General features: G+C 32.8%; 2 protein-coding genes across 4 annotated transcripts; one reads left to right on the plus strand and one right to left on the minus strand.

Moving 5' to 3' along the window:
- Positions 1–8,156: 8,156 nt before the first annotated feature.
- LOC102591756 (uncharacterized) lies at positions 8,157–20,242 on the plus strand. Its single transcript, XM_006363827.2, has 5 exons — positions 8,157–8,540; positions 8,683–10,566; positions 11,425–11,639; positions 13,855–14,078; positions 18,528–20,242. The coding sequence occupies exons 2-5, from the start codon at positions 8,691–8,693 to the stop codon at positions 19,321–19,323; spliced, it is 3,111 nt and encodes a 1,036-aa protein (XP_006363889.2). The 5' UTR covers positions 8,157–8,540; positions 8,683–8,690; the 3' UTR covers positions 19,324–20,242.
- A 278-nt stretch (positions 20,243–20,520) lies between these two features.
- On the minus strand, positions 20,521–26,618 carry LOC102592089 (protein disulfide-isomerase-like). Of its 3 annotated transcripts, none has more exons than XM_015303668.1 (11): positions 26,343–26,618; positions 25,440–25,470; positions 25,046–25,333; positions 24,664–24,852; positions 24,458–24,583; positions 23,498–23,635; positions 23,295–23,414; positions 22,911–23,028; positions 22,246–22,358; positions 21,404–21,598; positions 20,521–20,872 (listed from the first exon to the last, which is right to left on the minus strand). In XM_015303668.1, exons 1-10 carry the CDS (start codon positions 26,522–26,524, stop codon positions 21,410–21,412), a joined length of 1,494 nt encoding a protein of 497 aa, XP_015159154.1. In that variant the 5' UTR covers positions 26,525–26,618; the 3' UTR covers positions 20,521–20,872; positions 21,404–21,409. The 3 variants fall into 3 exon arrangements, with proteins under 3 accessions (XP_015159154.1, XP_006363890.1, XP_015159155.1); XM_006363828.2 differs by having other exon boundaries at positions 20,521–20,859; positions 26,343–26,617; XM_015303669.1 differs by lacking the exon at positions 20,521–20,872 and adding an exon at positions 21,203–21,322.
- Positions 26,619–27,203: the final 585 nt, after the last annotated feature.

Here is a 27,203-nt window from a genome sequence, read left to right on the forward strand (position 1 = left end):
ATAGATATTGTTTCAGATAAACCTCAACTCAAGGACCATAGTAGTGCTATAATGTCAAAAGAAATTGAAAACGTACATTTTCTTTTATAAAGAAAGCACTTTTATAAACTCATGGAAGAATCTACTCTGGAAGAAAAGGGGCCAAATTGCTAGAACACAAAAATAATACAAAATTCTCTCGTAATCAAATAATACCAGACATTTATAAACTACTTGTTATTATTAGGCATTGATTAAGTTGTTTCCAGTAAACTTCTTTACATGTAAGTCATCAAAACTTTGATCATATATTGGATCAACTAAGTAAATTACTGAAGAGACAAGTATTGAAAGCACCCCTAAACTTGATGTGAATTATTACTTTAGTCCACAAACTATTGACAGCCTTGAATACACCCCTCTACTTGGTTAAGTAACTTAAAAACACCCCTCTTATGCCACATGTCGTATATGTATATATATATATAGTTTCTTTTTTTTTTAAAAAAAAAAAAAACATGCAAATAATTAAATGCTAAAATTTAGTAAAGAAGAATTTCTTTCCTTACCTCACCCCATCCTCTACCCGGGTACCCAACCCCCCCACTCACCCCCTCACCCCCAATTTTTTTTGAAAGTTTTGTTAAAAAAACTTTTTATCCAACACCACCGAGTCCCCCACCCCTCCTCCAAAAAAAACTTTTAAAATGAAATATATTTTTTTCTTATCCCACCCCCTGCCTCCCCACTATCCGCCAAAAAAAAAGTTTAAAAGAGTTTTTTTTGGGAGTTGATGGGTAGTGAGGTGTGAGGTTGGGGTATTAGGTCGAAAATGGGGTGAGGTGATGAGAAAAATAAGGTTCTTTTTATCTTCTTAAATTGCTTAATTCTTAGCATTTAATTATTTAAATGTTTTTTTAAATATTTTTTCTATCACATATATTTATGTGTATGTCATGTCAGCAGAAAATTCCACATATATGCATATGTGGTATAAGAGAGGTATTTTTAAATTCACTTAATCAAGTAGAGTGGTGTTTTTAAGGCTGTTAATAGTTGAGGGACTAAAGTAATAATTCATGCCAAGTTTAAGAGTGTTTTTAATACTTATCTTATTACGGAATAAAAGACTATTTGCCCTAACTTCAAAAACTTCCCGCCAGCATGGCTATAGAATAAATGTTAATTTTTTTAAAAGGACATAGTTAATCAATATTTATGGTGATCAAAAGTAACATTTATTTCATAAAATTAATCATATAAATTATTTCGAACACTATTGTTATAAAAAATAACAATGAGTGATTCATATTGTTATGAACGCTAGATTCGCTTTCTAAAAAAATTCTTTTCAAATTGTAATAATGTTAAGAGTATGAAAATATCCTGAATTGTTTAGTCTTGTTGGGGCCATACCTCAATCTATCTATTATGTTTTGTCCATGTTATAATTCCATGTTGGGACATGTTGTATCTTGTATAGTCTATGATAAACTCTTCATTCTATCTTATTGTTTCTCCTCTTTTATTTATTATGTTTCATGTTTGGTGCACATAATCTAATACATCAATCTCTAAGGATATCACTTTTTTGTTTTCCTTCCATGTCTTGAACTCACATTATAATGATTTTTTTTCTCATACTTAAAGCTTGAACCAAAATTTCTGGTTAAGAATAAAAGAATTTTATCCATGAGTGTAGCCAGCCTTAAAGTTACAGATTCAACATAATTCAATAGCTTTGACGTTAACATTGTATTTATATTTAAAAAATTTATGCAGTGATAATTTATGGAGTATAAAATATTTATGCCATGTAGTCTATTTTGAGTTTGTTATCCGATTTAGTCCATATTTGTGTGTATAAATATTTTTCGTTCACAATTATACAATTTTATCCTAAGTTGATACATTATGTATACTATTTTTCTCCAAGGATAATTTATATAATATTATTATATTTTGGTCCGTATATTTTTTGAAAATTTCCCCATTTAGAATCAATTGAAGAATCTTAGGTGATTTGTTGGATGGAGATGTATGTTTGGTGGTCACGAACTCCAAACAATTGATAATGAAATGTAACTACCCCTATTTATAGTAGTTGTCTCCCTCTTTGCTACAATTGGTTTCTTCAAAGGGTGCATATATACTCTAGAGGTCTCTTCTCCGATAAATACTGAGGGTTGCTTTAAGTGGTTGATCACTTTCATTATCGATCAGTAAAGTAAGTAGAATACTATTGATATTGATTCGATCCTCTTGGGATGGAGCGGAAAAAAGGTAGAAGAAGTGAATATGATCTAAATATTTTTTGAATAAAGTAGATCGGAAATAAGTTTAGACAATAAATAAGTTTGACCAAACTGTTATTTATAGGTTTACCTAAATTTATATTCCTTGGGACAAAATGATTTTTTTGAGACCAATGAAAAGATTCTTTTCTCTTTTCTAAATTAGCTTTCCTTATTTTCTCACAAGTTAGTTGACGTTGTGTATAAAGTCTTTCTCCAACAAAAAAAGATAATAGTACTTTCTAGTAGTTATTGTGACAATTCCATCATTTAAAAGTCAAGAATTGACATATCGAAAAAATAAAAAATTACGATAAAATTAACAAAGATGAATTTTATAGGACTTTCTTAATCAATGAATAGACTTGCATATAGAAAAATAACGCGGTCTACTTATTTTAAAGTAGATTGAACATCAACTCAATCTCAAAATAATAAAAGAACATTAAAAACTCATACTACAAAGAAAGAGATATAAAATAAAATAAAATAAACAAATTGGGGCTTTGAGAAAAGTTAAATTTGAGCTTGAAGTTGAGTGGGCCCTACTCCATAAGTATTGTTGGGCCCACATACTAGGCTTCAAGAGAACCCACTTTATTGGCCTGATATGGCCCAACTTTTGTTGTTTTTATCCATTTTTTGCTTTAATACTTCTTTTTTAGTTTTGGTTTATTTAAGTATTTTGTTTTGTCTTTTAGTATATTATTAAAAATAAACAAACAATAAGGATTTCATCATCAAATGTCGTGAAGTACTCTTTCAGACCCCTACTTAAAAATGTCAACAACATTGTATAATACAAATTGTACCTCTTCTCCTTCTATTCTTTTCCATCAAAATTAGTTGACAATAGTTGAATATTACTACTCACCTAATGTTATATCAAATTATAATTAATCATAATTAGGTGTTTTAATATTAAAAAAGGAAGAAGTCATATTGTTATTATACTTTCATAAGTAGACATTATAACATAAATTTTATTTTGAAATCGAACGAATATGAGTGAATTTATTTATACTATTTTTATTTTTGTATTTGGTTGAAATTGCGTAAACCTATAAATGATACCAATATGAATTTATATTACAATTCAATCTAAGATAATTTGTGTGGTAAAATTAAACAAAATAAATCATAAAAAGTCAAGAGAAGCTTGATTTCATCTTTTTATTTCTTATCTATTTATTCTATAAAAATAAAGGTATGGTTGTATACCTTCATATAATATTACTATACTATATTTTTATTGTATAGAAGACTATAACAGCAAGCATCTATTCATCGAAGTATTTATTTTCAGTCGAGGGTATTTATTAATTTTAATATTTTAATTTATTTATCTAACTTTCTTTAGTTTCATATATTGAAAATTACATAAATAAAACTATAAATCACGATAATTAAAAATTTAAAATATTTTAAAGACATATAAAATATTCAATTGACTCTTGAAATTCTATCGGCGTCACATAAATTGAGAAAGAAAAAGTAACATATATTATTTTTAAATGATATAAAAAATAATATAAATCACAATAATTAACAACTTGAAATATTTGAAAAACACATAAAAAATTTAGCTGGCTCTTGAAATCCTATATATGTCACGTAAATTGGACATATAATAAATATTGTTTGAAAATTATGTATAAGTTATTATATATCACAATAATCAATAATTTAAAATATTTAAAAATAATATAAAAATTTGAATAATTCTTCCAATTTCACAAAAATAAGAGATATTGAATTCATACTAACATCAAACATGGACATCAATGTTTAGTGATGAACCACATTAAAAAATAATAATCATATGCACGAAAAATTCAATGATTACTAATTTATGTATAATTTTTATATTATAATTTACGCATAGCTTTATTTCTAACTAAATGATTCATCAAATCATTTCATCAATTTATAATTGTGGAAAGAAAAGAGAAAATTACAAGAGGTAATGGCGAATTAAATACCTTTGAAATAAAATGTAAATTTATGCACAAAAAATTAATAATAATTAATAAAACAATAGATATAAATTCACAACTTTCTAAAAATTTTAAAAAATAATACTAAAAATCTTAAAATTGAACGGTTAATGTCATGCCATTTTCCATAGAATTTATTTTGTTAGAATAAGGTGCCTTAGAATAACATGTCAAAAAGTCTAAACTTGAATAGGTAAACCCATTTTCAATGTCAGAAAAGTCATTCTTTTTTAATTCCTTACAATTTTAAATTCATATAAAAAGATACTCCCTCTGTTTCACAAAGAATGACCTCTTTTCCTTTTTAGTCAATTTCAAAAAAATGACCTCTTTCCTTTTTTGGTAACATTCTACTTTTTGCTTTCCACGTGGCATGTTTAAAACCACAAGATTAAGGATAATTTTGTACATTTGACATAACTTTAATTTAGGACCACAAGATTCAAAAGTCTTCTTTAATTTCTTAAACTTCGTGGCAAGTCAAACCAGACCAATCTTTTTGAAACGGAGGGAGTATTACGTATTATTAAAACTAGTGCCAAATATTTTATTAAGAATTTGTAAAAGTGGTAATACGAATTCAGATGAGAGGGAATCATCTTTTAATTTATTCAAATAAAAGAAGTACTTAACCCAAATTAATTTTTTGAAAAGAAATCACAGATTCACAGTAGGGATTTAAAACTTATTCGATAATAATAACAAAATAATACATAATAATTTAAGACCATATCATTGCTATAATTATGTCGTTAAACTTTAATCTTTTTTTTTTTTGTCCCTTATACTAAAAATATACTGTGAAAATGAAAAAAAAAAAAAGTAAAAAAGAAAACACGAATTTAGTGTTTTCCAAATTTCAAATACAACTTTAAATTGTACATAAATTTTTCACTATCAACGCTAATTTTCAAATTAAATGAGAAAATTATTGGCCAAACAGACATAAACTTTAACTGTTACTAAAAATTAAGTTTAATACTTTATTTAAAATACAAAAAGAAATGACATTATATTAAAAATTTCTCGAAACACACATGAGATAACAAAAAATAATAATTCTGAAAGATTCTCATCATGATCTCATGTTTGAAAGCTGCATCTCCTTCCAAAAGGTAACATAGTAAGTTAATTTTATATGTAGATGAGAAGCAAAAAATCAAGAGCAAAGGAAAAATGGAAATTGCAAATTTCAATTTAATATGTTTTGATTTTTTTTATCTGTTCAGTATATGCAATGGGGCACATTATTTCGAATGAAGTGTTTTCCATCAAGAAAATTTTTATATTCATAAATTATAATTCATATCCAAAACTTATGTTTAAAAAGATAGTCTCAATTGTTACACCATATTTGTTAATAATTATTGTTTTTAGATTGAACGGATGTGTATGGATGTATTCGTGTTATTTTCCTTTTTGAAGCTGGTTAAGATTTTTGTCTTGCTATATATATATGATATCAGCAAGAATTGTGGTGGAATGGTAAGTACTCCTCATAATGAATATCAGACACCGGGTGAAAAAATAAAATAAAAATATCACTATAAAATTATGTTATATTTCAAATATTATACATATTGAATTCAATCGGATTAAGTTTTATGAAATATAATTTTACTAAACAAACCACGTAAAAAGTCAATATAAGCTTGATATCATCATTCTATTTCTCATTTATTCTAAAAATAATAAAAAATAAAAATTAAGATGAGATTGTATAACTACATGCACTAATTCAACAATTATTTTTATTTAATTTTTCATAATAAAGAATTTATCTTATCAAACATAATTAAAAGTCACAAGGAGACTAGTCTAATTAACAACATAGTACTCATTCTATATTAATCCAATATACGAATAATAAAAATTCAATGATTACTAATTTATGTTTAATTTTTATATTACAATTTATGCATAGATTTATTTTGCGAACTAAATGATTATCCTTTCATAATCTAGAAAGGTTTTTGGAGATAATATTAAATTTAAAATCGTAAAGGGAAAAAAGAAATCACAAGAAGCAAGGACAAGAAGAAAAGTTTTAAGAGATATTGCTAAATTTGGAATTGTACAAGGGAAAAAATAAATTACGGAAAGCAAGGTTAAATCTACCTATACAATATTAAATTCACCTAAATTTAATACTTTTGAAGTGAAATATAAATTTATACAAAATTTTAATAAAACTCTAATAAATAATAGACACGAGCTTATAACTTTAAAATTATAATAAATAATGCTAAATTTTTGAAAATCAAATCTATAAATTTAAATTCTAAATTCTTGCTTAATATCAGAAAGATCCTACAAATTAAACCTAGAAAACACCTGTTTATGTTATTGGGTATGATGTGTTATCTTTTTTATTAAATAAAATTTAACAATTTCGGCAAAAATTATGGCAAGTTGTTTTTTGCTATGTATACACCGAATGGTCAATGTCATGACATTTCCCTAGAATTTAATTTGTCAAAATATTATGTCAAAATGTCTAAAATTGACACATTCTCAATGTTGGAAAAATTCTTTTAAATTTTAAATTCATCTAAAAAAAAAGTATTATTATTAAACTAGTGTCAAATATATTTATTAATTAAGAAATTGTAAAAGTGCTAATACGAATTCAGATGAGAGGGAATCATCTTTTCATTTTTAAATAAAATAAGTACTTAACCCAAAGTAAATTTGAAAAAGAAATTATAGATTTACAGTCGGGATTTGAAACTTATTCCATAATAATAATACATAGTATAATTTAAGATCGGATCATTGCTATAATTATGTCGCTAAACTTTACACTTCTTTTATTTTATTTATCCATTATAAAATAAATATTTATGTTTATTATCAGATTTTAAAAAATTAAAAATAATTTATTATTTTATATTGTTTGATCTTTGTTATTAAGTATTTTTTTAAATATGTAATTGACTTATATTTGACATGATATAGAAAATTATTTTATTAATTATTTCTTACAAAATGCCTCAACTGCCAGGTAAACATAAACGTAGGGGTGACAAACTTAAATAGAACTATAACATCAATACGAAAGTCCGTCAGTCTATAATCAACCAATTTAGGGATCATATTTGATAGAGTGCATTAAAAAAATTATAATATTTATATTATTATTTTTATTACTTGTACCTTATTTTATTTTAACGCATGTATTCGCATGGTTAAAGACAATATTGTTCCTCAAAACACATTTCACATCCTTTTATTTGTGGAAGATATTTTGTAAACAAATAATCATTATAAAAATTATGCAATGGACGCTATTTAATATACCAAATCAAACAGTAAAAAAAATAATTCCAACATAATCAATACAGATATAACTAATGCAGTCATACATGTATAACTAATAACAACATCATTAATTCACCATATTCAATACTGTTCTTTTATACAAACCTATTATACATCCAACCAAATAATTTCATATCGAAAAATGTTAACTATTTTTCGAAAGTTCAATTACTACCTAAAAAATTGAAAATTCTAAAATACAATTTTTACAATTTTTTCACTCTAAATTTACTCACAAATTTTCTTGAAATGAAACAACTCTAATTTATATTGTTCATTAACCATACCCTTAATTTTTATTTTCTAAATTCCACCCTTCTTATGTCCAAACATCCTTGCTCTTTTTTCATTCATGTCAAAATTTAAACTAAAAAAAAAAAAGAACATAAAAAAATAGAAGTAAAAGGCAAAATCCTTTTTTTTTTAAAACAAGACAATGTCACCCAACAAATGTTAATAATGGCATTGTTCACTATCCACGAGCTTTCTTCTGCAAAAATTCTGACACACTTTTTTTTTCTTTTTTTCCCACCATTAAAACCCTTCCTCGGCCCCCCTCCATAAACCCCTTTTCGTTTTTTTCCCTTTTCTTTTCACACAAATCCAAACAATCACCGAATAAACTAAAACAACTATAGTAGACAAAAATTGAAATATAGTAGTATTTGAATACTCTTCTTCTTCTTCTTCCTCTGTTCCTTTCTTTACTGAAACTTCTGACAACAATCACAAATCTCCAGAAACATCACAAATCTCAATACATATAATTGTTCTTCTTTCAATTTTATTTACTGCTTCTTGAATTCTTCAATTTTCTCAACCCCATGTAAAAACAAACGATTCTCTCTACAAACTTCCATAGATTTATTGATTTTTGTTGCCCCCACTTCGTTTTCTGAAACACCCATTTCGTATGGGCGGTCAAGATTCAACCTTTTCTACTTCAAAGGTCAGATTTTTATTTTTCTTTTCTCCTACTTCTCATACTACTTTTTACTTTTACTAGTAGTATACCTGCCAAATTTAAAGTCATTGTAATCATCATTTGGGATTTGGGTTTTGCTTTTTTCACAATGCAATTCTGCAAACAGGTAAAGAGATGACCGGAGGCGGTGGAAAAGTTGTACGGAAAGTAGATGTGATTAAAGGAGCTGTTGTATGGGTTGAGGACTGTTTGGGTGTTTTTGGTTTTGATTTTGTTGTTGTTGTTGAGATGGGCTGTAATGAGTCTAAAGCAGTTGATACAGAACTTGTGATTCGTTGTAGAGAGAGGAAGGAACTGATCAAGGCTGCTGCTAATTACCGTTATGCCCTCGCCGCTGCTCATGTTTCCTATTTTCACTCTCTTAAGGATGTTGGTGATGCTCTTCGGAAGTTTGTTGATGAAGAGCTCATTGTTGGGTCTTCTTCTTCTTCTTTTTCGACCCCTTCTTCTCCTTCCTTAATTTTGCCTGATGAAAGGAAAATTGGTAGTAATAGAAGTAATGCTAGTGGAAACACACATCATAAGCATAAATCTTCTGGATCTTCGATATCGATTTCGTCTTCAGGTAGCTCCATTTCACGTTTTCACGATGAAGATGAACCTGTACATGACCATGGTCACTTGCATTTGTCATCAGATTCATCAGACGACGATCATCAAAATTTGCCACAAAAGGGTCAAAGAAATGTACACGGACATAATGAGAATCGAGGGGGTCACAGGAATTTACAACAAGATTATGAGCAGCCTGGAAGGAATCATGGGAATGTACATGAAGATTATGAGGGTCGTAACATGGTGGAAGGTGGGGAATCATCAATTTCGCCGTATTCACAGCCAGGTTGGGGGCCTGGGGGATTGCCATATGGGATGATGATGAATCATGAGGCTCCACCACAAGGATATTGGGATCCATTTTATGGAATGAACCCACAATTTCAGGCTCCTTGGGGAGGGCAGCAATTTGGGGGAAATCCGAATACGTATGCTTACTACATGAAGAAATCTTCGCCGGTGATGAAGACAGTCTTTCACGAAGCAGATCCAGTGCCTACTGGGTATTCCAATTCGTATTGGAGCTACCCAAATGACAATAGTGGGTACCCAATGGCTCCTTCAATTGGTGAAAGGGGAAGTCAAAGTAATCAAGGTAAGAAACCAAGTCCACCAAAGGAACCACCGCCACCTCCGTCTGCAAATGTCTCTGCTTGGGACTATTTTAATCCGTTTGATGGTGTAGAGAGTGGTTATTCGGCTTACTACCCGCATAAACAGAACAGCTCTGCATCAGTTAGTAGTAGTCCTAATTCAACTGAAGTGAGGGAGAGGGAGGGCATTCCTGATTTGGAAGAAGAAACTGAGACTGAAATGTATAAGGAGTATCATAAAGGAAAGAAGTTGAGTGATGAGACAAGGACTAAGCGTGGGGAGACAAATTCGTCCAAAAGTAGTGACAGTGGTAGAAAATCCATGCCATCAATGCCTCATGGCATTGATTTAAAGGGTGTAGCAGGACACAGTAGTATGGGCAGTTCAAAACCAGACTCGTCATTACATAATTTGGATGGCTCATCAAGTTCAAGGGGAGTAAAATCTGAGGGTAGTGGTGGCAGGACAAAGCCGATATCAACAATGTACGATTCAAGTTCTCACCTTTCCAGTGTAGAACCATCGCATAGTAGTGGAGGCACAGGTTCAATTGATATTACAGAGGAAAAGAGCAATTTTGAAACTCTCGTGTCAGGAAGCTCGGGTGATGTGCATATGAAGAAGAAAGGGGTGACTTTTGAGGTGGATGAAATGTCAAAGAACGAGATTGAATCACCCAGGTCAAGTAGCTTGACCACATCACATGCTCATGGTACCAGGGATCTACATGAGGTTGTGGCTGAAATTCGAGATGAATTTGAGATTGCTTCTAGTTATGGAAGGGAAGTTGCTCTTATGCTTGAGGTTGGTAAGCTGCCTTACCAGCCTACCTTTGTTAAAGGTATGGTTTTGCCAATGTCCCTTAATCTCTTGATTCAGTTGATGCTGGGGTTCTTTTAAGTTTTTTACTTTGTGTGCTTACTTTTTAATCCTTGGCTATGTCCGTAAGTTATCTTCTTATGCTCTGCTTAGTGCAAATTTGGTACTGGTCAGTTAGACTTCCTTTCCTGCCATGTATTCGTAAAAATCTGTTCAAATCTTGACTAACTTGAGAACCTTATCCATGGAATGACCGACAGCTCACTCATGGCAAATAGTTGCGGCATTAGTGTCTTTTTATTGTTATTGCTTAATAAATTTGCACAACTAGTTTGTAGAGAGTAGACTGTATTGATCATAATTAACGAGATGGGAAAAATATTAAATTACCAATGTAAATATGTAATTGGTCAAAATGTGATTCGAAGTTTGATGAATTACTTTTAAAGTATGAAGCTCTGTTTGCTGACTTCATGCTATTGTTGTTGGAAAATAGGCAAAAAATTGATACTAGAGGGCTTACACTCAAAATTTGCTTCAGGTTGTATCTGTCATTGTTGCTCTTGTTCCCCAGTCAATGTAAATAAATTTATGCATTTCCAATGGATGTATGTATTTGATTCCTTAGCTGTTATTAGTTTATTCCATTATGATTTGAAGAACATAAATGGTGATAGGCCGTTAATGGAAATGGTTCCCATGAGTGTAGCGAACGCCATTAGTGCAGCCAGTTAAAGAATCTTCTGTGATCAGTCGTCACTTGTTTACCTTTATTTGGAATTTGTAGTTATCATGACTTTCTTGATAAACTTCATGAAGAAACACGATGACATTCTTTTGCCTGTCTGATTTTTGTGGTTCTATCTATTTTTGTGCTCAGAGCTCCTATCCAGGATTCTATACCTGATTGTTCCATCCATGCCGGTTTCCCATACGGCGACGGTACAGTCAGTAAGGCTGGCTGCCAAAACAAGAAAATTGGCTAAATCCTATTTTGAAGACGTTGGACAAGACAGTGCTGTGATGCCATGCAACTTGTCATCTACGTTTGACGAGCTATACGAATGGGAGAAGAAACTATATAAGGAAGTTAAGGTAATGGGAGGCAACTACTAAGATCTTTGTTTCAATTCTTATTTTTATTGAAAGTTTTATTTGTGTATTTGTTTTGTTGTAGAAAAATTTATTAGTTTATATAATATTTGTGTCAAAATCTTCAAAAGAGGAAAAACATGGAATCTCTCGTGTGTCATGTGAATTGATAGTTATCCCTAGTGGATAATAAAGCTATTTGACTGATGTCTTCTTCATCTTTTGCCATGGTTTGTTGAAGGCTTAACTAGTATTTTTATTCATTGGAAGTTAGCCTTACAAATTTTCTAGGGGGCAGGTCCTTTGATGATTTTCATCATCATAGATCTGGAGTTTTTGGATCAGCTAATAGTGTCCTCGGCCCAACTGATAGAGCTCAATGAGGTAGTTACTAGGTTAAGCCCGTGCTTCTATACATATAAGAGGAACATGTTCTCATAACTTTGGGTAAGAAGAACATCTGAAAATGAACTGGATATGATCATCAAATTTTAGTCATTCCAGATGTTTGGATAGTTAATTCCTCTATCTAGTTTCTTGGTCAAAAGGTTGGCATTGTTAATTTATGAACTTGTGCCCTTGTTAGAGATAATGTGAAAGATTGAGGGCATAAACTGAAATGGCAATGTAGAACTTTATTATATCCCATATCTTCATCATAAACAACTTTATTATTTACTCAAAAAGAACTTTATTATATTCCATAATTATGTCAAGATCTCAAAATGCTTTAGTCACAGATGAATAGAGAAATCTTGAGTTCTTTCTGCTTGGCTCACTGAATTATGGAATTTGGAGCACTTTAAACCCATGATATATATTTTGGACACCTGAAACCTCTTTATCTAAGTCTATGATAATATATGACACTGCCTTCTATTAAAAGGCAAAAGCTTCCAAGTGTAGGTAACTATAGTTGGATTGGATCTTTACATGTAAAGGTAAAAAGAGTAAGATAGCCTTCTAACAATAATCTTCGTAGGACTTCATGGTCCCATCAACCAGTAGTCTCTGGAAGATCTTATCAACTAATTAGCACTACTTATTTCTTAGCTGAGTGAAGTTTTACATAGAATTTCTGAAATTCAATGTTTCTCTTTTTTTAATTTGCACTCAACTTATAATAGCTTAAAGCCAACCCAGCTTGTGTAGGATTGAGGTGTAGTTTTTGTTGTTATAATAGCGTAAATATTATTTCGGGTTAAATGTTTTGCTGACTTCATATGCTTAATAAATCTTGATTTTTTTTACTTTTAATGGGCATTATCGTCTTCATGGTGAATCTAATGGCCCGTGGGTCAAAGAATGTTAGTGATAAACAGAACTACAACAGAGGGATACAGGCCAAGACCCTTTTGTGGAAGGGGCAAAAGGGAAGTTACTTAAAAGTCTCTGCTATACTTCCAGGATAGCTTTTGAATACTTTCATTTTAAATTGTAGATGGAGGGACGGCGGTCTTCTTCTTTTCATTTTGGTGTGGGAGTGTTCATGTTAGGGATGCGTTGGAAGTCATTAATTTAAGTATTTAATTATATTTTTAGTTGCTTTATTTATTATTCTAGAATAGGGTTTACTTTTAGAGCATCATAAGGATTAGGTTAAGTTATAGTTATTAGTTTGGAATAGGATTTAGGTCTCCTACTTTCATAAGAATTAGACTTCCTATTGATGTAATAAGACTCTTATTTAAAGGGACTTTTGATGAATAAATCAGTAAGTCATTTTTCATTTTTCAGCAAAAAGCAGGAGATTAGAGTTCTCTCTTCCATTGAACTCTAAGGTTTCAGTCTCCCTTTGAAGAGCTGACGAGATCAGAGTTCTCTTTTAATGAATTCTAAGGTTTCAGCCTCCCTTTAACGAGCTGATTTATATATTGCCCTGTGAATCGATCCTTCCCTAAAGATTCATAACAGTTCAGCTTTTCCATAAACAGTACCTCCTTATCAATTAATGGGATTATTACATGATTTTGGGGTGATAGAATTGATCTTTGATCTTTACATATGATTACTGCTTCACGGTTCTGTTTCAAACTTCTCTTTCTCTCTCTCTAGGATATTGTAGACTTGATTGATCTCTAAGTGCTTTTAGTTGACATCTTTAGAGGATTCATCCATTGCTAATTTTTGTATCTACTTTCTGAAAGTTGAATTCTTATCATAGTTATATTCAACTGTTTGGGAGTTTGTGTTCATTGAGGTAATTAGTTTGATGTAGGATGAAGAAAAACTGCGGATCATATATGAAAAGCAGTGCAAAAGGCTGAGGAGTTTGGACGAGCAAGGGGCCGAGTCTAGCAAGATAGATGCTACCCAGGCATGTATCAGAAGATTGCTGACAAAACTTAATGTCTGTATAAAAGCAATTGATGCAATTTCAAGCAGAATTCACAAATTAAGAGATGAAGAATTGCAGCCCCAAATTGGAGAATTAATTCATGGGTATGGGTTTGCATTATCTTGTTTATTCTTGTATTTACTTCATTCTTATCTCATGGAGTTGGATTCTAGTCTTCCTTTACTAGCACTTTTCTTTTTCTTTTCCTCTCAGTTTCATTTAGAATGTATCACTTTTGCCCTTATGATCACTGGTAATGCAATAATGGTACATTTTCCTAAGGAGTTCAACACTAATATCCATCGAAGCTTCACTCTATAATGCCACCTTTACCTGCTGTAACAGATAATCTGTTTTTTTGGGGTAACTTGATAGTGTAAAGTATTCCATACTCTGTCGGAGTATCTTGACCTTATTATAGATTTATATGCGATACTCCTAGAAAAATGATGGTTCTGAAATCAACGTACTAAGAAAACGAAAACCTATTCTCACTTATAGATATTACCTATTATGGATATTTTTTCCCCATTCTGCTCCCATCTTTAGCCAAGTTTGCATTGATCCAAAGAAATTGTAGATCTTTTTTGACAACTTCATTTTATGTGGTTTTAGGTCTATCACGTGTCCTTTTAACACATTAACTCACCATAGTGTATATTGATCGGAGCATCTGTAGTTGTAGTTCAATGCTAGACATTGACCAAACCATCTAAAGTGATTTTATCTCATTATTATCCTCAATGTCTGCTACTTGCACCTTTAACAAATGTGATAATTTTTTATCTTATCTAATCTTGTACAATTGCACCATCTTAGCATCCACATCTCTGTAACGCTCATCTTGCGGATGTGTTTGACTTTAGCATCCCAACATCACTACCATATTACTTGCTGGTGTTGTAACTATTCTGTAGAACTTATTGTTCAATTTAGTTGACTTCTATTACCATAACACTCTAGTAACAGTTCTCTATTTCAACCATCCAGCTTTAGTTCTTGAATAACATGTTCATCTATCATTCCATTCTCTTGAAACGACAAGTCACAAGTCTTAACTATTTAAGAAGTTTGTAGTTTGGTACTGTAATCCTGTCTAGTCTCACCTAACTTCACTCTTCTCATGTTGGCGAAACCTTTTTGTGCATATATCCATTCTTACTTATACTTATCCTAAAACCCTCACTTGTTTAAATGATTCTTCTTAGTTCAAGCTTTTGGTTGGCATTAGCTCTTGTTTCGTCAATCAACACAATATTGTCAGCAGAAAATATATACCACGGTACCTCATTTGTGGTATCTCATCTGGTATTGTGTTGGTTCGCTCATCCATAACTAGGGTAAACAAGTAGGAGCTCAATGTTTTCATGCTAGTGACAACTCTTCATACATGCCCTTCATAGTATTTATATATTTGATATGCATTTATTTCTTTTTCATTGACTTTTCTTACTACTTTATCAGATACCATATATAGAAATTTCTTCCATTCGTGATAAAGTTCCATCAATCTGCTTTGCAAGGTTTATAGCATTCATGTAGATTTACCGGCTATAAAATCCAAATTAGTTCTCAGTCACTCATTTCATATTTGTATGTCTTTGCTTTATCACTCTTTCTCATAGTTTCACCATGCGGCTCATGAGTTTTAATGCCACAATAGTTCACACAACATTGAATATCTCATTTTTGTTCTTACGAATTGGAATAAGGGTACTCTTTCCCCCCTTTGTTGGGCATCCTATCCTTAGTTAGTAGAACATTGAATAGCATGGTGAACCATTCTACTCCAACCTCTTTAAGACACTTTCACGGCATTCTTACTTCCATTGGAAAATTCTGTGAGTGTAGATAAAGTTTCTATTGTGCACATACTCATGGAGGTCCAAAATGTTAGTTGAACAATTGATCAACGTAGCCTCTCCATCTTTGCTTGACTTTGTCATCTATTGTCACCACTCGTTGAGAATCTGTAATGCACTTCATCTAGTTTATGATCTTACCCTTCTTCTCTTAGTCATGCTAGTTTACACATCTTTCTCCCCTTCTTGCGTCTCTATGTACTGGTATAAGCCAACCAGAGCTTCCTCTCAAGCTTATAGTAGCCTTCTTAGTTTCCATGTGGCTAAGTTGTTTTCTTCAAAGGCTTCTCTTTCTTCTGCTTTGGCAACTTCCTATATCACTCCTCGTATAGTTTAATAACTTCTTTGTACCACCTTTTTCCACTACTGGGATTCGTATGGTGAAGATCCTAGACTTTTAGACACATCTAACACTTCAGTTGCTACCTTTTTAATGCAACCTGACATTTCCGTCCCCAGGATGTTTGATTTCCCTGTCTAAGTTTCAAACTCCATTCTCTCGTAGTTTTTCTTGAAATGCTAACTTGTTAGCTCCCTTTAATCCCAGCCACTTAATTTCGAGGTTGGTTGCAAGTCATCTCCTTTCTCTCGCTACTCTTGTGCTTTACGTCTAAGACATTGTTAGGTTGGGAGGTCATAGCTTCTCCTGGAGTAGGGTAAGATTTGCATACACACCACCCTTCCTAGACTCCACTTGTGGGATTACACTAGGTATGATGTTGACTATAATTACCTCCATTTTTATAACTTATTAAGTGAGGATTCTCTTAATAAAATGTGGGTTTGCTGCCACTAAAATCATATGCAAAAGCGATTCGAAGGTGTATTTTCCATTGTCATTCCTAGTACCATAACCATAACCCCTGTGTATTTGTTCAAAACCTTCGCTACTATTACCTTCATGACCTTTTAGTTAATAAAATTTATTTAACTTGCCATTGAAATGATTGCATTTGTCTGCAGTGTTCCTTCCTTACCATTTCTATTTATGCATAATTTCTCTTCATCGACAATTATTTTCTCATCTTTTCCTTCCACTTGATATGGTGTAGTTGTTTTCTCAAAATTTGGAGACTCATTTGCAATTATGTGAGTCAAGGTCCTTCATCCTTTTATTATTTATAACTTTTTATTTCGTAAGACAGAGAGAGAAGAGGGATTTTGACATGGTCATAGGAGGAGGGTATGAATGTCCTTACGTTAATATCTTATTGTGTGTAAAATGATGGTGCAGTCCTGAACTAATTGAATGTTCATCAGTTGTTGAAAATAACCGTTTAGTGGTCGTTTATTGACTAGTTAACATTTTTAACTTTATAAGAGGTTGAAATAGCTTAGTGGTTGGATTGAATTTAGCTTTTGAATCCGCAGTCATGATTTTGGACTTTTCTCTTCAGTGAGAAGGTTGATTGAGACAATATTTCGGGGATTATTGTAATTGGAGAGTGTTTAATGTCCTCTGGAGTTTTTTATCTGCACTAGTATTGAATTTCAGCGAATGACTTGACGGTGTCATTTTCTCAGGTGAAATTGTATTTTAGGTGCAGGTAGCAAGTATATAGATGTATGCATAATTCATTTCTGCTCTTATTTGGTTGGTGTAATTTTAATTCAGCTGTTGAGAAACTATTAAATCTTAAATGGTTACATGTTATATGTACATTTTTTTTCTATTCACTCATGATTTGGCCTGGTCGACCTTTTTCATGTGAACTTATTTTACCTTATCAAAAAATTTCATGTAAACTTATAAATATACCAATTGTTTGCTTTCAAGATCGAGGTTTTATCTGAAGGTTGGAAACTGTTTTGTATTTTCCATAAAAGTAGCTAGAAAAGAAAATCAAGTATTGAAGGATTTCTTATTCTGCAGGCATTTCTTTGTCAAATATCCAAGTCCGTCTTGTGTGCTTTTGACTTGCTATTTGTGGTGCAATCTACTATCAGTGATTGCTGAGTGAATTCTTATTTCCCCTGTGTTGTTTTTGTTTCTTTTGTTTCTCTTTTCGTCTTCTTAAGTAGCTTTTCTATTACTTCCTCTGTTTCAATTTGTTTGTCTTAGTTTGACTGGACATGTAGTTTAAGAAAATAAAAGAAGACTTTTGAATTTTGTGGTCTTAAAGTAAAATATGTTTAATGTATCAAAATGCCCTTTAATCTTTTGATCTTAAACATGCCACGTGGGATGTTGAAATTAAAGAGTTGCCAGATTAGGCAAGAGACATTCTTTTTGAAATAGATAGACTAAAAATAAACGAAAGTAGGACAAACAAATTAAAATAGAGGGAATAGTGTTTTATTTGTATTGCTGCATAACTGCATTCAAGTAGTAGTATGAACTTCTGTTTTGTCATGCACTGTAATGCATCATGAACTTACATCTATTCATAATTTATTTTGTATTTCTCTGTCCAAGATGGAATGTAAATGTTTACTTTGTTATGCACTGCATTGTTTCATTAACTAAGCATTCTGTAATGCATTATTTTGTGTTTTCTTCCTTCAAGAAGTAATGTGAGCTTCTCCTTCTCATGCATTGTAATGCCACATGACCTTAACATTTCTTCATTATATATAAGAATTGAAGCAACGTTTACCCTCATGTATTTGTAAAACAGCATGAAATAACCCAGTTGCACAATTCTCCCAATTGGAACCCAATATGATAATCTTCTGTATGCGAATAAGCAGGCTGGTGAGAATGTGGAGGTCAATGCTCAACTGTCATCAGAAGCAGTTTCAAGCAGTGATGGAGAGTAAAACAAGGGCTCTCAGAGCAAATACGGGGTTCCAAAGAGATTCGAGCTTGAGAGCTACTCTTGAACTTGAGGTGCAACTTTTGTCGTGGTGTAGTCACTTCAATGATTGGATTTGCTGTCAGAAGTCCTATGTAGAATCCTTAAAAGGGTGGCTTCTCCGATGCCTTATGTATGAGCCAGAAGAAACCCCAGATGGACCTGTCCCTTTCTCTCCTGGCCGTCTTGGAGCTCCTCCAGTTTTTGTAATTTGCAACGATTGGAGTCAGGCAGTAGAGGCAATCTCTGAAAATCGGGTAGCAATTGCAATGAATGATTTTGCTTCAAATTTGAGGCAGCTTTGGGAACGACAAGATGAGGAGCAGAGACAGAGGATCAAAGCAGAATACCTCTCAAAAGACTACAAGAAACGGTTAACCATGCTTCAGCAAAAGAGAGGGGGCTTGAGGCATGAGCAAGACACGATGTCTAACAGAAGTCACATAATTACTCCATCTGAAAAAGGGATTTCACCATTGGATGATCTAAAGGTGGACTTGGATTCGTTCAAAAAGAAATTAGTTGAGGAGAGAACAAAGCACAAAGATGCCATTAAATTGGTGCATGATGCAGCTTCTAGTAGTTTGCAAGGGGGCTTACTTCCAATTTTCAAGGCTTTGGAGAACTTCACTTCAGAAGCTCTGAGAGCGCATGAACAAGTTAGGTTACAGAGTGTTAGAGACGGTTCATAGTTCCTCAATTGAATCCTAACCTTGTTTTCCTATTTGAAAAAAGATGGTTGAAGAGTTGCACTACATCAAATGGATCGCAGTTGCAGTGTCATATGGATATTACCAAGAAATTTAGTAGCCAAACCTTGAAAGAGAGGCAAGAGATGGGGATTTCATATTTTTGATGTACACTGGTTAGAGATTTTCGACAGAAACAGATGTGGATCAATGCACATTGGGGATTGCTGTTGATGACGAGGTGGCTAGGAGAAGTGCAGCTTTTCAGAGGGTAACTTTTAGCATAACAGTTGATCATATAGTTTCAGTTTCGCCCTTTGACGTTACTAGGTAGGTTCTTGTATAGTTATTCATTTATTTGTTGATTGGGTTGTACTGGTGGATGATCATATTCTTGGCTAGCAGTTTATGTTGGATTTATGGTTAATTATGGTCGGGAAAGGCTGAAATTAGGGACTTCTAAATCTTGTGTCATATGGTAGAATGGATGAATGAAAATTTTGGCAATGGTGCAGAAAATAAACTAGTTCCAGCTTTTCCTTCCTGTAAAGTTAGGTCCCTACTTGGAAGAAGTAAGTTCATTTCTTACCAATCAACAATCAAAATCATGTCAAATAAATGGTTGGAAAATCTAATACCATCATAGAAGATGTGATTGCATATCCCCTTCTCAATTCAGACTTATTAGTCCCAATTCTTTGTATTGCCCAAGAAAATTGAAACTACTTGTAGGTGGTGGACTGAAGGTGATCAATATTCATGTATAGAACAAAGCAGTTATGAACTATTTGTAATAAAGGAAAGGACAGCTATGAGTTCAAGGTGTGTACTAGATGCTTCAAATAAAGGATGGGTCGCAGCAGTGAGTGACAGCCTGACAGTAAGGGGTGGTTTTACGGGAGAAAATAATACATGTATTAAATTTGATATTATTTAATCTTTTGTTTGATAGTGTTTTTATCAATGTATACAAACGTATGTATTAGTTACACACTATTGAGTATTATTTGATACAGGTAAAATATGTCGTCGAACTAATCTAAAATGGCTCAGTCATGCCACTCATTAACAGTTGGACATATTTATATCAAAAGGTTATTTAAGTGTTCAGTATCAATTTGGATTTTGGACCTATGTACCAAATACTTCCGTAATCAATTAGCTTGGCCAAACAGGGTTGGCAACAGATAGAAGTCGGTATAAAAACAAGAGGCATTCAAGTAAGATTCAAAGGCTCATGCTTTGTAAATAACTTAAAATTGACAAGTTTCTCTAGAAAACCATTCAACATACAAAGATGCAACTAATCAAACCACTGAAACTTGCAACGATACCTAAATCCTCGGAAAATCCTGCTCAACTGAAAATATTTGATTACAGACTAGGGTAAGGGGCTATATTTGGGTTATGGGGGGGAGGGTAAGCAAAGGTGGAGATGTTGTTCGCTTGTTTCTTTCTTCTCACTTGGCTGGAGCTTGTAAGTCAGTAAGGCAGCCAACGCCAATGCCAACTGTGTTAGAAGACTCCTTCATTTTCATCCTGTCAGAGGTAGCCGAGGAAATTTAGACAATATAAAGCAAACAAAAACCAGTCGAAAACTGATTATAAATATTAGGAGTGTCTAAAAGCAAGTTAAAACATTTTCCCTGTTCTGCATAGTAGGAGAAAGGAAGGGAGAAGTTAAGGGCTTTTCCTTTCTCTTGTTTGGTATATCACTCGAACCAAACACAACAGAGAAATATTTTCCGTTGTCTACTTCCCCTTTATTTCTGTTACTTACACTAGATCCGGACAAAAGAACAGAAGACCAACAATTTTCATGTGTTACACTAACTGCAGCAAACGGAGCTTTTGAAAAAATAAATAACAGAACAAAAACCAGAGAGAAAACATCCACTAGATATTTCTCATACATCTTAACATCCGATTAAATTTCATTTCTTGTCCATTTCATTCCAACTACTTCCAAAATTTACCTGAACACTTGCCCCTTTAACCAAAACTGCAGAAAACACTAGGTATTGGTTAAAACACATATAAACTGACAAGTGGCAATAATATTCAGACCTACAAGTACAGTTACCTTTAATTATAGCTCATCTTTTCCCGGAGCTTGCTCTGCAGCCTTATCCCGATTCTCCTGGATAAAGTCAATAATGTCTTCCTTGGTCCTCCCACCTTGATGCTGCAAGAGCTTTCCACTTGCTGACTTGAAATAAAGAGTAGGATAACCTTGGACCTCAAAAGTTCCTTGTGGAATATCATTAGCAGTAGCATCCTACATAACAACAAACGAAGAGTTCATTAGAAATTTCCAATACTGAAATGACAAATATTTAGAGAAGATTGCAGTATATCGACACAAAAAAAGGAGCCAACATGTACACACTAAGGTGAAAGAATAGCGGGACTTTAAAAAAAAAAAAAAAAGGCATGGAAAGCATGAGAAATTTGCTAAGTAGCAATTCATGCAGCATGTACTCTTCAAGTCTATACTCGCAAGCAGATACTTGATGCCACAGGCTTGATCCTTTTGCCTTCAATCCTATGCAGCACTTCACTATGCTGGTAAGCACTTAGCCCTAGTTATGATAGCATTTATTAATTTTTTTTAAAGTTGTGATAGCGTCAAAGTGAACATTAAATGTACTTTGTCCAGACTACATGTTTACTCATTCTCGTTATCTGGGCCCAAATCTAATCCAGTTTTACATAACAAACCGCAATTGCACACTATTAATGGCAATAAGTTCCAGAACCCAGTTTTAATTCCTAGATTACATTCCTCTATTCTTGAAACCAAAAAGAACATGGTGGCCCAATATGTTTCCTCCATTTTCACTCTACAAGCAACAAACAAATTAAAGGTTCGCCAATATATTCCAGAATTATGAGATAATGAAGAGTTTTGAGTGGGAAGCTCACAATTTTGGCAATCATAACATCTGCATCACTTTCGAACGAGACAGCCACTTCATCAAGGATTGGGGCCAACTGCTTGCAGTGTCCACACCAAGGGGCATAGAACTCGATGAGTACTATAAGAAACAACAACCACATGAATTACCGTTGCTGCATATCCAACAAATATTCTAACAAAAGAACATGTACAAGTTCAGGAAGATGAGCAAGATGAACACAATGATAATGCGCCTGAGGAAGAAACTGAAACTATGCCACATAATTGACTCATAATTTTATGTCATACTGCACCTAAATACCTTGTGATGCAATTTGTTTAATTAATAATGTGTCCTATTCTGCAGATGTTGAACATGTAGCATATATTTGATACTGTTACTTATCAACACTTTTTGAGAATGCATTACTTATCATTTTTGAACAGCTCAACGAGAAGAAGTTGGAACAACTTATATCCAAATAACTGTTGTAAGTCAGTCTAGTATGCTTTACAAATATATGAATGTCATGCTGAAAAGCCATGCGAGATGGTGAAATATACAATTTGATTTTCAAATACTTATACTTCACAAGAATGAATGAGAATTAAGACAATGAAACCTACAAGAACTACCTAAGATACAACTGAACAAAATGTAAGTAAAAATTGAACATTAGGTAGGAAATACCATTCTTCCCAGAGTTGAAAACCATATCCTGGAAATTGTCAGCAACCAAAACTTTAACAGGTTCGCTGTTAACTTCTGGGATAGGTTCTGATTTTTTGAAAGGTTTCGCCTTGCCGTCCTGAAGTTTGATTAAGTAATTACTTCAGACACTATACAAGAAACAAATTGCCCATAGAATGTTTCTTGAGGACTTCTCCTTTCATTCAATTTGCTATTTATTAAGTAGAAATTTGAATGTAAGAAGAGGACTCCAGTCTATTTAGAATGTACAAGAAAAGGGATATAGAAGATGAATTTATAAAGATAACGGACGAGTAAACCTGGGAGAAACAATTAATCCAAGAGAAATGGGTAAAAGGAAAAAAGGTGAAGGAGAATCATCACCTTAAAATCCTTAACCCATGACGCAATGTGATCAGGCTCAACATTTGGTTTGAGATATTTCTCTCCATCATTTGTCTGTATGATGATTAGAGGTGTCTGATCCTCTTTGAGTCCAAAGTACTGCTCAACAAAGCCAAATATATCATGATGTTAACATCAATAAACAAGAAAATAATTCAAACACAACTAATGAGAAACCTAACCTGGAAGGCACCTTGACTGGCCTCAACATCACCAATTAAGAAACTAATATCATTGCCTTTGTAGTGCTCAGCAACTTCATGATACTTAGATTTGAAACTATCAAATAGGTCATTGTTGAAGTTTACGAACAACATGGCCTGCCAGTTCCATACTTTTTGATAAGAAACTACTCCCAAATGTAATTGGGCAATTGGGGGTTGGGGGTTAAGGTCTCCAGCTCTAAGTAGTCCAGCATGAAGAGATAATTAAGGTTGCAGTTGCACTTCAATAGAGAGATGATATTTGAATGCATGAAGTATTGAAGTGCATATCCAAGTACAGCAATCATAGAAAGATGATAGCAGAACCGGCAGAAGATATGTCAAAAGTAGAGCAATTCTTAACTCCAGCTCTAGAAAGTACAAGCTAGTAGGATATTAAATAAGCAGCAGCAATGAGAAACAAATTTATTTGATAAAAACACTGAAAACCTCAATCTTTTTTGGACGTCCCAGAGAAACAAAGATACTTTTAAGAAAAAACAGATTAATATTGCACTAGTCTTTACACATCTATCTTTGCTTGTGGCGCTTTATCATTATACATGAAGAGTTCATGTTGATTGCAGAAACGAAAGAGCATCTAAAGAACGAGTGCAAAGAAAGACCATAAGTTAGAAGTGAAGAATATAACTTAAAAAAACCTTAAAAAATAAAATCTTGATCCACATTTACTCTTCTAATATATCAAACAAATGATCCTCAAAATGGGAAACAAGAGACACCAAGAATAAGAGAATTAATATCATGCATTATGTAATTCATCTGTATAGTGTATAATTTTATATCGCTTCTTATATATTTGAATAAAAGAGGCCTATCAACAAAAAGTATTGGAAAGCAGATGCAGGTTTAGACAGCAAGACGACTATCAGATCTCAACAGGCAACATAAATCTGGTAGACTAAGTAAATGCTGCACCTTGGCATTTTGACTGTTGAAGAATTTAACAACAAATGGATGGTTGTTGGGGTCCTTGTTATATACAGTCACAGTAGGAATAGTTGCTTCTTCGACTAACTTTGCCAAGGCATCCACATCGAACTCCTACAAATACATATGATCAATTGTTGGAACTTTGTCTAGTACATCAGAAAATGTAGAAGAATTTTACACCGATCTAATACCTGAAAATCTACAAAAAGTTCATCAAAAGGCTTGAATAACCTAACCACAGGGCCAGAAACTGATGAATCCCCACGAGGAAGGAGTTTAGCATCCGAAGTATGACCAAAATCATAATCAGCACGTAATCTCTCAGCCACAGCTGTAAAATTCTCAAATTTCTCACCGGAGAACTCGGGAAAGACCCCAACCTATAAGAATTTAAAACCATATTCATCAACTCCAATTCTGCAGATCCCTCAAGGGAAAACAATATATGAAAAACATATGCAAATCAATGTGAAAGAGAGTGGTTGTTTGTGCATTGGGTCACCCTGGTATGAGCATATGCTTTTATGAATGTGCATACATATATAATGAGAGAGAAAAGGAGGGGACACTTACGATAATGATCTTATTGACATCTATAAAATCTTCTGCATCCTTAGATGATTTTATTTCAGCAGAAGCAGGGCCACTTTGTTTCTTCACGTAAGAAACAATACCATCCGCCTCACGTGGTCCTTTGTAATCTTGAACAACACTACCTCCATACCTCAAGATCTTAAGAGTGGGGAAACCTTTTATGTCGAACTCACTGGCAAGAACCTTGTTTTGCTCCTCACTGGCATCAACTTTGGCCAGAACAACTGGTGGATCATTCTGGCTTAAAATTTGTGCTGCTTTCTCATACTGCAAATCAATCAAAGCAAAATGTTTAAATATATTGTGCTTCCTTATAATCCAAAAGGCTATTACTCTTTTAAGATACTAAAAGGAATGTGTTAGTGGTTCTTACTTCTGGAACAAGCTTCTTGCAGTGACCACACCTGTAAATGTCAAAGTAATTAATAAACTTGGAAAGAAAAGGTAATTTGCTTCTAATATGAGGCATCAAATTTTCATATAACTTAAATAGAGACATTTGCCAGAGATAAGAAACATAAATGCTAATAACTTTATTGATTCAATTATCAAAATGCACTAAAGCTTCTAGCTTTGACCGTCTAGTCAGAGAATCAACTGTATTATTAAGTCAAATTAAACATCATTCACAATTTCATCATTTAGAGGAAATTGTTTCCAGTATTTGGTTACCTTGAAATTCGGAAATCCAAGGGACAATGGTAGAAGACTTCATCCCTCGTAACTCACTGTTTTTTACAAATATCCCAACTCTTAATTACATCTCTTACTTCATTCAAGACTCGGACATTGTTATCAAACGACCCTTTTTTTGGTGTGTCTACCTCAGTTAGTGAGTCTACTATTGCCAGGAGAGTCTATCGAGGTTGCATGGTAGAGAGTGATGGCCCTCAGCTACTCAAGGATATCCCCAACACCTCGTATGATTAACCTTATATCTCCAACTTTTATATCAAATTAAAATATAAAATATTTGCCCAGCAGAAAATTTCAATGAAAACCATATTCTTTCTTGAATTAACCAACCTAGATCTAAGATAGTAAAAGATCCAACTTATGGTAATCTCCGTAGCATCTGTTGTTTAAGCTTTCGTTTACTAACCCGTCATAGTTTCCAAAATAAATTACTAAATAACAAGACAAAATCATTCCTGGAAACGAAAAGAATAACGGAAGACATAAGCTACAGATTCAAAAAACAATACACACAGTTTTAAAAAAATAATCAATCAAAGCAATGTTTACCAACAAATTGAAGTGTAATTGATTAAATTACCAAGGGGCGTAGAACTCGACGACGATGAATTTGTGTCGACCTACAAAATCAGAGAAATTTGAGTGATCCAAAGTCACAACGAACTCCTTGGATTGAGTGTCTTCGCTCTCAGAAGCGTAAGATTCCGATCCTAACAATGCGAAAACACATAGAAATAACGAAATCCAAACCCTAATCGCCATTTTTATCACTCTTTTCTCTCTCAGCTCACTGAAAAATATCTTCAGTTTCAATTTTCATTGTGGATCTCAAGAGGAATTTATATAGCAGCATTTTGCAGATGGGAGCTTTGTGCGGAGCTTTACAATGGAAATGTCTAAATAACCCTGGTTTATTTCTATTTTCATTTCAATTCTCTTATTAAAAGAGAAAAAACTATTTTGATTATAATGACTTTTCTTTATGATATTTGGGAAGATTTTTGAGATATTCGAGTCGTTTATATGGATATGGTAAGAATAATAATTTAACATCAAAGAATGTGGTGTAGTGAATGAGGTTTTTCTTTTCTTTATCATAGCTTTCAATTTTAAATACTGAAGAATAATAATTTAACATCAAAGAATGTGGTGTAGTGAATGAGGGTTTTCTTTTCTTTATCATAGCTTTCAATTTTAAATACTAGATATGAAAATATTCTTGCTTTTCCCCTCGATAGATTCTACTTGACATAAATTTAAATTAAGTAAATTCAATGCAAACACCAAATGAGAAACAAGCACAATCTCTATGTTTTTCTGCTTTTAAAGTACCTTTATTTTTTGTCTTTTTTGATGAGATAATATTAAGTTAATTTATGTATTTTATGAAATTGTTCGTCAAATATAAATCTACATGAAAAGGAAAATATATTTTTGAATT

Source organism: Solanum tuberosum, unplaced genomic scaffold, assembly GCF_000226075.1.
Source record: "Solanum tuberosum cultivar DM 1-3 516 R44 unplaced genomic scaffold, SolTub_3.0 scf00461, whole genome shotgun sequence".
NCBI lineage: Eukaryota > Viridiplantae > Streptophyta > Magnoliopsida > Solanales > Solanaceae > Solanum > Solanum tuberosum.